The sequence below is a fragment of the Mytilus trossulus genome, chromosome 6 (genome assembly GCF_036588685.1).
Source record: "Mytilus trossulus isolate FHL-02 chromosome 6, PNRI_Mtr1.1.1.hap1, whole genome shotgun sequence".
Taxonomy (NCBI): domain Eukaryota; kingdom Metazoa; phylum Mollusca; class Bivalvia; order Mytilida; family Mytilidae; genus Mytilus; species Mytilus trossulus.
The window spans coordinates 77,449,873-77,461,990 of record NC_086378.1 but is presented as its reverse complement, the minus strand read 5'-3'; the positions used below and the strand labels follow the sequence as shown (position 1 = coordinate 77,461,990).

The 12,118-nt window shown below is 32.7% G+C and overlaps 1 protein-coding gene across 1 annotated transcript; it reads right to left on the bottom strand.

Annotated features, from left to right (window-relative positions):
* Positions 1 to 5,197: 5,197 nt before the first annotated feature.
* Positions 5,198 to 12,088, bottom strand: LOC134721904 (uncharacterized). The gene is made up of 5 exons (XM_063585188.1): positions 11,903 to 12,088; positions 10,582 to 10,621; positions 8,950 to 9,132; positions 8,088 to 8,197; positions 5,198 to 6,214 (listed from the first exon to the last, which is right to left on the bottom strand). Exons 1-5 carry the CDS (start codon positions 12,049 to 12,051, stop codon positions 5,524 to 5,526), a joined length of 1,173 nt encoding a protein of 390 aa, XP_063441258.1. The 5' UTR covers positions 12,052 to 12,088; the 3' UTR covers positions 5,198 to 5,523.
* Positions 12,089 to 12,118: the final 30 nt, after the last annotated feature.

The window sequence follows — 12,118 nt, the reverse complement described above, 5'->3', positions numbered from 1 at the left end:
GTTTTCACTTGACCTCGACCTCATTTCATGGATCAGTGAACAAGGTTAAGTTTTGGTGGTCAAGTCCATATCTCAGATACTATAAGCAATAGGTCTAGTATATTCGGTGTATGGAAGAACTGTAAGGTGTACATGTCCAACTGGCAGGTGTCATCTGACCTTGACATCATTTTCATGGTTCAGTGGTTATAGTTAAGTTTTTGTGTTTTGGTCTGTTTTTCTTATACTATATGCAATAGGTCTACCATATTTGGTGTATGGAATGATTGTAAGGTGTACATGTCTAGCTGACAGGTGTCATCTGACCTTGACCTCATTTTCATGGTTCAGTGGTCAAAGTTAAATTTTTGAGTTTTGGTCTATTTTGCTAATACTTTATGCATTAGGACAACTATATTTGGTGTATGGAAATATTTTATGATCTATATGTTTATTTCACAGGTTTTATTTGACCTTGACCTCATTTTAACGGTCCATTGCTTAGTGTTAAGTGTTTGTGTTTTTGTCTGTTTTTCTTAATTTATAAGCAATAAGTCAATTCTATTTGTTTTATGGAACATTGTTAGCTGTACATGTCTGCCTGGCATGGTTCATCTGACCTTGACCTCATTTTCATGGTTCATTGATTAATGTTTCATTTTCTTGGTTAATGTTAAGTTTTTGTGACAGTTGTAATAAAGCTTTATATTTAGGTCTATCAACATAATGTCAATGATTAGTAAAGAAGGCGAGACATTTCAGCGTGTGCACTCTTGTGTTTTCAAAATATAAAGCAAAATTTACCTGAAGCTATTCGATCCATAAAGAAATATACATAAATATTATTTGTCTGGAATCAAAAAGTGGTATTAAAAAGGAATAATTATTCGTTCTAACTGAAAAAGTTATTTGAATACTTGAACTATCAATTTAAAGAGACTATTAAATGATATTTACTAAGACTCTATTATTCATTTCACATAATTCATTTAAATGATATTTCCCATTAACGACACATGCGGATAAAAAACAGATAAATATACACTTGTATATGATAAAATATTAACTTTCGTTATCAAAAAGGAAAATGATTGTTACGATTGTTAAACAAGGATTCCATTTTTAAAATAAATGTAATCCACCTTATTGGCAAGACCGTTATTAAGAGTCGGTTTAAAAGCAACTGAAGATCGTTATGAAAAGATACATAACCACAGTCAATAGGCATTAGATGATGTTAAAGCTTGTAAAATGTTCATTGTGCATTAAAGAACGTTTGCCGGGCAACATCTCGCACGTAGTCTGTAGGTGACTTGTGGTAAAGTAAAGCTACGTTCCTGCACCTATTCAAAATATAACATCAACTTTGAAGGAGTCCAAACTGACTGATTCGGAAACTGATTTGCAGACATGAGAAAATTCCCAAAAAGGATACAGGAAGCCGGACTTCATATACTATATAGATGCAAATATAATGGGTTTATCCAGTTTTACGTGCAGACACACCAAATGTCGTTACATATTAACTTAATGTATTGCTTTTGTTTTCGTCCTACACAATATGAAATATCTGCCACTGTCATATATTCTAAAAACATAGTAATATGTTTACTATTGATTGCCAAATTAGAATTGAAAGGTGTATTTTTTTATATATTTATTGCTTTCTGTGAGAACTAAAGAGAAACATTACAAACCACAACAAAATTTAGTCAGTGTAAAGCAGCCATGTATTTTATACCTTTCAGATAAGTAAAAATTCATTTCAGTTTATCAGCTCAACGAAACTGCATGAAGAAGGGGTGGTGATAATTGTGATGCACTCGGTGTCCACTGTCACATGCAGTCGTCACTCAGAAACAAATTAAAAAGTATCCAACGGATAATGTTTTACTTTATACATGTGCTTTAAAATAGCTTGACATCATATATCTGGAACTGAAATCGAAATGATTCCACATGGTTCACGTTTGGTTTTCAGCATGTTGCCATTGGACGAATGACAGTCTGTGAAGAACTACCAAAGCGATATATGCGTCAAGTCACATAGAAAATTCATAAGATCATTGTATGTATATTTGAGAAATACGGTATCCTCTAGTTATACTTTTCAATATGTTGTCAAAGGGTTTCTATGACTTACCCTTTTATTATAATATTTAATATTAAATAAAAACAGTGCCTATATGACCAAATCCAGAATAATATATAAAGTGATGAAGATTTTGTCTGCTGTAAGATAGGAAATTTAAATCTCGCGACTGCTTGTCTGAGCAAACCAATACTTGTATTCCCGAATTGGCCGGGTGCTCGTTTTGGGAAATAAGGGAGGGGGTATAGAAAAGTCCCTGGAATAGTAAATGAAAAGGTACAGAAAGAATCCAAACCAGTTGTAAACTGCACCTTTTGGTCAAATCTAATCATCTCAATATGCAATAGCGTAAAGTCCTTACAGTTTTAGGTATAGTTTTTGTCAAAATTATATCATTTGGTATGCATCTTCGTTTAATGTTCAAAATTTTGAATAGGATGTTGGTGTTAGGATCAAGATGGCATGTCAGACTTAATATATTTCTTGTGCTTTTAATGACCAACAGAATATGTGCCACCAAAGGAGCTATCGGTTTCCTTTCTATTTGAATCACCTTCTATGAATTTGACCAGATGTTACTTGTTATGTGAACCACAACAGGTGTCACTAGTGGAGTTATCCTGACCCTTTCTATGTGAATGACCTTCTTTGAATTTCACCAGATGTTACTTGTGATGTGAACCACAACAGGTGCCACTAGTGAAACTACCCTGACCCCTTTCTATTTGAATGACCTTCTATGAATTTGACCAGATGTTACTTGTTATGTGAGCCACAACAGGTGCCACTAGTGAAGCTATTCTGACCCCTTTCTATGTGAATCACCTTCTATGAATTTGACCAGATGTTACTTGTTATGTGAGCCACAACAGGTGTCACTAGTGAAGCTATCCTGACCCCTTTCTATGTGAATGACCTTCTATGAATTTGACCAGATGTTACTTGTTATGTGAACCACAGCAGGTGCCACTAGTGAAGCCATACTGACTCCTTTCTATGTGAATGACTTTCTATGAACTTGACCAGATGTTACTTGTTATGAGAGCCACAACAGGTGCCACTAGTGATGCTATCCTGACCCCTTTCTATGTGAATCACCTTCTTTGAATTTGACCAGATGTTACTTGTTATGTGTACCACAACAGATGCCACTAGTGGATATATCCTGACCCCTTTCTATGTGAATCACCTTCTTTGAATTTGACCAGATGTTACTTGTTATGTGAACCACAACAGATGCCACTAATGAAGCTATCCTGACCCCTTTCTATGTGAATCACCTTCTTTGAATTTGATCAGATGTTACTTGTTGTGTGAACCACAACAGATGCCACTAGTGGAGCTATCCTGACCCCTTTTTATGTGAATCACCTTCTTTGAATTTGACCAGATGTTACTTGTTATGTGAACCACAACAGGTGCCACTAGTGGACCTATTCTGATCCCTTTCTATGTGAATCACCTTTGAATTTGACCAGATGTTACTTGGTATGTGAACCACAGCAGGTGCCACTAGTGGAGCTATCCTGACCCCTTTCTATGTGAATGACTTTCTTTGAATTTGACCAGATGTTACTTGTTATGTGAACCACAACAGGTGCCACTAGTGAAGCTATCCTGACCCCTTTCTATGTCAATGACATTCTTTGAATTTGACCAGATGTTACTTGTTATGTGAACCACAACAGGTGCCACTATTGGAGCTATCCTGACCCCTTTCTATGTGAATCACCTTCTATGAATTTGACCAGATGTTACTTGTTATGTGAACCACAACAGGTGCCACTAGTGAAGCTATCCTGACCCCTTTCTATGTGAATCACCTTCTTTGAATTTGACCAGATGTTACTTGTTATGTGAACCACAACAGGTGCCACTAGTGAAACTACCCTGACCCCTTTCTATTTGAATGACCTTCTATGAATTTGACCAGATGTTACTTGTTATGTGAACCACAACAGGTGCCACTAGTGAAGCTATCCTGACCCCTTTCTATGTGAATGACCTTCTATGAATTTGACCAGATGTTACTTGTTATGTGAACCACAACAGATGCCACTAGTGAAGCTATCCTGACCTCTTTCTATGTGAATGACCTTCTATGAATTTGACCAGATGTTACTTGTTATGTGAACCACAACAGGTGCCACTAGTGAAGCTATCCTGACCCCTTTCTATGTGAATCACCTTCTTTGAATTTGACCAGATGTTACTTGTTATGTGAACCACAACAGGTGCCACTAGTGGAGATATTCTGACCCCTTTCTATGTGAATGACTTTCTTTGAATTTGACCAGATGTTACTTGTTATGTGAACCACAACAGGTGCCACTAGTGAAGCCATACTGACTCCTTTCTATGTGAATGACCTTCTATGAATTTGACCAGATGTTACTTGTTATGTGAACCACAACAGATGCCACTAGTGAAGCTATCCTGACCCCTTTCTATGTGAATGACCTTCTATGAATTTGACCAGATGTTACTTGTTATGTGAACCACAACAGATGCCACTAGTGAAGCTATCCTGACCCCTTTCTATGTGAATGACCTTCTATGAATTTGACCAGATGTTACTTGTTATGTGAACCACAACAGGTGCCACTAGTGAGGCTATACTGACCCCTTTCTATGTGAATGACATGTCTATACAGTTGGAAAAATGTGACTGGTTATGAGCAATATAACAGGTGCCATCATTTGAGCTGGATCTGCTCAGTTCATCACTTTTTTGGGTTGTGTTCTGTTGTTTAATTATTATTTTTTTGTATCATGTTTTGTGGACTTATTTTTCTTTTGTGTATAGTGTTGCCGAGCTCTCCTTCCTCTTTAACCATATAGATGACGTACCATTTTACTATAGAAATTTTTATCCATCGACAATAATGTTACTGATGAGAAAAGTATGGTAACACCTGCTTTAAGTTGTCTGCATTATAGATTCAGCATGGAATTAATCTCCAAAGAGACAAAAAAGAAAACCCCTGGTTAATTAAAGATTAATTAAAGTCTAAAATTATACAAAGCCCTTTATTGTGAAATGTATTTTTTAATTGTCCAATATAATAACTTATAAACAAAAGCAATGATAAACTAGCACACATATGAAGTCATTTTACTTCAGGCAAACTATTTGAGTTTTTCCAATATGCCTTAGAAAAGTATTGTTTGCCAGTGACAGCTAATAATATATCCTTTATCATTATTATTTTAATTTCAGACCCTGTTTCTAGTAACTAATATGTTAATTAATGTGTTTGCAGCCTGAATAAGTTTGAAATATTTGCCACTGGATATGACCAATAAGGAAGATTTTTATCATTATATAAGTTAAGTTCAGAACCTTCACTACAAAATGTACTATCAATGGAAATCTATGTCTTTTTTTCAATCATATCAATGATTTTACAAAAAATACAGCTTAGTTTTTATTTTAACTAATTTTATTTTTATCATCTATTATTTTTGAAATTATAGTCTTCAAAGTCAACATCATAATCCTGGTAACTTTGATCATTAGCCTTGTCCTTTTCACTTTTTTCAAAAAAATCAGAATATTTTGTATCAGATTTCTTTTTCCATTTTTTCAAAACTTTTCCTTGTGTTGACTTTTCCTTTCCATCTTCAGATGTAGAATCTGATCCATTGGTTGTTTGAAATCTAGACCTTACGAAATATTTAAACTCATGGTCATTTGATGGTTGTCTATTTTTCAATTTGTGTTTTGAAACTTCTATTTTTTTCATCAAAAGTGCATGGTTTAAGCCATATAAATCATCTCTGTACTGATTATGTATGCCGTCAACAAACTCAGTTCTATAATTAGATTGAGTCTCATTTTGACATTTTGCCATCTCAGCTTTGATTTCCTGTGTATTATTAGATTCCATATGTACAACTGGGGTATCCCCTACATCAAATCTTTCTCTAATTTCTTGTAGTTCGTCTGTTCTATGATCATGACTTTCTATATAGTTTTTAGATTCTGTATCAGTGATTTCTGGCTCAGGCAGTTCAGAATGGAGACCAAAATCTGCTTCGTCAAACATTTTGTTCATTTTAATTTCCTGTGTTCGAGCATCATCTTTCAGAAACACAACTGGTGGTATATTAGCAATGGGTCTGTAAGATGTTAAAATTGATCTGCAAGAAATAAAGAAAACAATTCAGTGAAAATGTGATAAGCCACCTAAACTAACATGTTTGTTTGAATCATATTGTAAACATAGTTGTATCAGTACATTCTTTAAGGGAGTTCGCTTCTCAGTTTAAAAGTAATTAACTTTTCAAAAAGCTAGTTTATATTGATAGGGAATTAATAAAGAAATCCAAAGTGCAAAAAAGATATATAGGTCACCGTGCTTTGTTTCGATATATGAGTCATTGAAATTTTGGAAGGAAAATATTCTCTCTTGACTTTTCGTAACTTTATCATTGACAAGTTGAAGTTCTCAAAAACTGTTAAAAAGTAAATAAAATTTTATAAGACTTTTACAGATGGCTTATCATTAAACATGGAAAAGATTTTAAAAAGAAAAATGGGGGTCACTGGGCAAGTTTTTTTAAGGAATTCAAAAGGATAAAACTAGAGGATTTCGAAAATCTGACAAACAATCCAAAACATGATAAGCCAGCTTCCTTAACTAAAAAAAACTAATAACAAAATTTACAATGAATAACTGTGTAATAACTACAATAATATGCATATATTGAATTGTTCATACATTATAGATACCATTATTTATTAAACTTCCAATAAAAATAAGAACATGGTTAAACTTTACACATCATCAATTCTAATGCTTCAAAAGTACTCCAAATTTCATGATATTATAATATATTAAAAAATTTCATATATAGATATAGGAAGATGTGGTATGAGTGCCAATGAGACAACTCTCCATCCAAATAAAAATTTATAAAAGTAAACCGTTATAGGTCAATGTACGACCTTCAACACAGAGCCTTGGCTCACACCGATCAACAAGCTATAAAGGGGCCCAAAATCACTAGTGTATAACCATTCAAATGGGAAAATCAAACGGTCAAATCTATATAAAAAACAAGAAACAAGAAACACGTATAAATTACATTAACAAATGACAACTGCTGTACATCAGATTCCTTACTTAGGACAGGTGCAAACATTTGCAGATGGATTAAATGTTTTAATGGTACCAAACCTTCTCTCTTTTTCTAAAACAATAGTAGGACATCACAAGATAGAAAAACACATGATAATTATATCAATTGGAATTCTTAACTCAATCAAAAAATGTAAATTAACACACTATGAACAAATAAATTTGATCTGTGATACATGAATGCAAATACATAAGTAATAAAATTATTAGGGACAAACATTCAAGGCCAAAAAGCAAACAAACAAGTCCAAAAAAGTCATGGCAAGACACCACCGCGAAATATTTAACAACCCTTAGAAATAATCACTTTTGAAAAAACGGTTTGATAATATATACAGGTAAATTAAAAATTACTTTGTCGTTTTAGGTAAACTACTTCTGTGTATATAAAATCTTCCAATAAGGAATACCAAGAAAGTTTTGTAATATAAATACCTAATTTAACACTTATACATATGGGTGAATGTCAACAATAAAACTAGACAATTAGAGGTAGATAAAACTTCCCTGTACAGATAATCTTATCATATATCATGTATATTGATAGTGAAAATTGTTGAGGATTTGATACAAGACAACCAAGGGTGAATTTCTTAGCAACTAATCAGCTCTAAATTAGTCATCTGTCTTATTTCTTGGACTTAATAGTCTCTAATCTGACTATGAAATCATCCAATATAGTTTTGAAGTAAGACTCAAAAATATATTATGTTTGAACAGACAAACTGATTTCAGAGAAATCTTTATTGAATGTCATTATCAAAAGCACTGATTTTGATGATAGTGAAAAGATGGTTCTAGTTTGCATCAGCCCTGTTACAGTGTATTAAAATTGTAAATTGTGTACAAATTAACAAATATGAATAGTTTACCTCAATTTACTTTCCTTTCTTTGAAGAAGAGTATCTAATTCTATATCTTCCTCATTACCAAAAGGTAACCATAGCACATGAATGGCAGAGAAATCAGGCAGCATTTTAACCTTGACCAAAATGAAAATCATTTACAATAACGAAAATGTTCAACAAAACAAATATGGAAAGCAAGTAATTACAAGTTGATTTCACAAAAAAACACCTTACAACTTATAAGATTGATCGTAATTCATGAACAATTCATTACACTTATGATCAATCTTAGTCATAATTTTTTTGTGTGAAATCGACTCCAGACTCTTAATCAATAAAAAAAATTATATTGTAAAATGTATTAAGTAAAACTTTATATATAAATTGACTTTAGATAAAAATTCAATCATTCATGTTGAAGATGTACTTCACAAAAACATGAAAAATTTGCAACATTTAATCAAACTTGTGTTCAAAAGCAATATATACACCTTTTAAATAATAACTTAACTTTTATGGAAATTTGTAATATGTTGTAAAACATGAAAAATGATTTTAAATATTTAAACAAGGTTTCAATAGACTCTAGTATATATTTGTTTAGGGGCCAGCTGAAGGACGCCTCCGGGTGCGGGAATTTCTCGCTACATTGAAGACCTGTTGGTGACCTTCTGCTGTTGTGTTTTTTTATTTTGGTCGGGTTGTTGTCTCTTTGACACATTCCCCATTTCCATTCTCAATTTTATCTAGTCTTTATGTGCCTTGTATAGCTGACTATGGGATTTGCTCATTGTTGAAGGCCATACAGTGACCTATAGCTGTTAGTTTCTGTAAGTATCTTAGTAAGTTAGACATAAAAGTTAAGCATATTAAATCAAATTAATACCTGTGTTATTTCTACCATTGAATCAGCAATTTTTTGGTCGAGTTCTCCACTGTTAATTATCTCCCTTACATAGTTATACAATACAATACTGACATCATGGGCTCGTCTCTGTACTTTATCACTAGGGGCCCTGTATTTACTGCCTGGTCGGGTTCTTGTAGTTTCTAAGTCTAGAATTATCTGCTATATAATTTCATAAGTCTAGAATTATCTGCTATATAATTTCAAAGTAGAAAATTTAATTTTTAAATTACATATTTACTATAATTGTTAAAACAAGCACTGTAAATTCAGAAATTATTGCAGTGTTTTTATAATTGCTAAAAATCATTTAAATGTGACAGGGTTATAATTGTACTTATTAAAACTTCCATTTTGAATTTTTTTATATGAATTAAACAGGATTTTTCTCAATTTCGCATACTTTAAATTGCATCTTAGTCTTAAGGTGGTATGGGAGTCTAAAATAAAAATGATAGAATTTGTTCATACTTTTTCAAAATGTAGTTTCTATTGATACATGTTCAAAAATATTATAAAAATGATAGGTCACCGTGCATTTTCTCAAGCTACAGGTTGTGACAAAATGACAAATTTTGTATGGATTATACAGGAAAAAAACTACATTTTGTGAATAGAAACTAAACAAAATGATAGAATTGTAAAAAAAATTAGGAAAACATTGCTTTCATACAATGTTTTGAGAATATCAAAAGAAAAGATAGGGTCACCGTACGTTTTTTCCGGCTAAAAGACAAAATAGGAAAATTTCATGAAGAGTCCTTCAGAAAATGCACTGTTTTAGAGTTACCTCCCCTTAAATTGCAAATTTGAAAATATTATAAAAACAACCAAAAATAATCTACACTTGTAAAAATATTAATATTTATAAGTTATATTCTTATAAATTGATTCTTTTAAATGAAAGTTTACATTAAAAATCTGCATTCCAACATCAAATTTTGCTAACTTGATTGAAAATATGGACCTTAGATTCTCTGTTTTTTACAATCCAAGATAGCGAAAGACACCCATACCACCTTAAATGACAAAATCACAATAATAAGTAATAATTTCTGAATATATATATATACATTGTGAGAGTATAGTTATATATAATTCTTATAATATGATATGCATATTAAATGATTTGTTAATATGATTGGTTGAGCAAGCTAGAGGTCATGTAGGTACTAGGTAGTGGCTCTTTATTTTTGTATAGACAATGTTGCTACTTTTTGTAACCAAAGTGCATTGGATAAACCTGGCTGTATATTTATAAAAAATGAAATTTTAAAATGATTAATCAAAGATCTATCATAAGTGATAATTTAAAAATGAGCAAAATCAGAAAATTAAAATAATGACATTGTTAACAAATGAGAAATGAAACACTTATATATACAAGTATAATTTAACTGTATATTACCTCATCTATCATGACTATTGTTCTTAAAATACACTTAAAGGATAATACTGAAGCTCATTTCACTGTTTACAAATTAATTGCCTATCATTTTGCTGACCATGATGACAAATATTTCACTTCAATGATCATTTATTAATATATATAGTTTTTGTGGTTGACCTTGTCACATTGTAAAAACACAAACACTGATGGCAAATGCTAACCTTGGGTGAAGCGTTCCATCCTGTTGAATTTTTACTCCTTCTGAAATTAAAATATATGAAAATCATAATAAATGCAGAAAAATTTCACCTGTTGAGCATGAGGCTCTGTAAAACTGTAACTGCGCACAACTTAAGTAGCTTAATCATACTTCATGTACTTAAAAGTTAAATTTACATACAAAAATGATATTTCTTCACATTGTAGCTGGTATTTTTGAAGTTAAAAAATTCACATTAACTTAGAAAAAGATTTTTAGTACATGTGCATACATATTTAATTAAACTTTACAAAACCAAAAGCCAAGGTTATTATATAACGTTCCTTATCTCCATGTAAAATCTAACTGCAAAACTGGCATAATACATTGCGCCTTACTTTTATTGTTGTTTCAGTGACAATCTTTAAAAGTGAAAGTTAAAATGCTAGATTTGATGGGTCACTGTGAAAACTGTCCAAATATGAGAAAATAAAGGGTGGCAGGTAAATGAAACTTACATAAATGAAGAGTTGAACAAAAAATGAATAAATTGAGGCCCTCTTTATATGGCTACAAGGCTGTCAGTCAGCTCCAGAAGATACGAAATGAAGATTTAGGAAGCCACTAAACAGCACATCCATTTTGGACTGGAAAATATCCACTTTTTGATATGGGATGAGCTCTGACATTACCAGCCCTACATGTAGCTTGTTTGGAAAAACAGCTCTTAAACATTTTAACGTTAGGGTATCTTGGACTACACTCGGCCGAACTCAAAATGAAAATTGAAGAAAGTACAGTCTTCAGAAGCACCTGATGGAGATCACCCCCAGCTAGAGATGGGGTTCGTGTTGCTTAGTTGCTTTAGTTTTCAATGCTGTGTTTTGTGTACTATTGTTTATCTTTTCCTTTTTAGCCATGATGCTGTCAGTTTATTATTTTATTTATGAGTATGAGTGTCCCCACATGAGTTTGAAAACCTATCAATATCGGTGTAAAAATATACCAAACTCGACTATCACAGAGCTTCTCTCGTTACCCTGTTATTGATAGGATTTCAAACTCCAGTGATTTCCTATTGGTATCTTCCGCCCCTTTTCTACAAAGTGTAAGCACACAAGTGAGTTCACTCACAAAGAAACAATTAGGAACGAGGGTATTTCAGGATATTCCACACTCCGGCACCAGAGTCTTTCCCATACCAGGAAGAAGAAGAATGAGTTAGCCATATTGGTAAGCATTAATTCAGCGGATTTAATTTGTTTTCTGTAATGGGTCTAATGGTTTATCATGGGTGGGGGCGATTTGGCTATGGGACGAGCTGTCATAAATTCCCTGCCTACTTTTGTGACTTCTTCAGCATCTTGGCCAAAGCGCCTTCAATCTTGACAGCTTGTTGGAAACATGCACATGACTTCATATAATTCCTCTGCCACAGAATTCTAGAAAAGGCTAGCAATTTAAGAGTTTGCTGAGAAATAAGAGTTGACATTTTACGTTGTATTAGTTTTCATGGGCGCATCCATGTTGTAGATACGCACAGAATATTGGAGAAAATA

Excerpts from the sequence above, each read along its gene's own strand:
- LOC134721904 (XM_063585188.1), bottom strand. The coding sequence starts at position 12,051 with ATGTCAACTCTTATTTCTCAGCAAACTCTTAAATTGCTAGCCTTTTCT. Across the intron at positions 10,622-11,902 it reads ATGCTGAAGAAGTCACAAAA|AAGGAGTAAAAATTCAACAG; the intron begins GTAGGCAGGGAA and ends TTTTAATTTCAG. Across the intron at positions 9,133-10,581 it reads GATGGAACGCTTCACCCAAG|CAGATAATTCTAGACTTAGA; the intron begins GTTAGCATTTGC and ends GAAATTATATAG.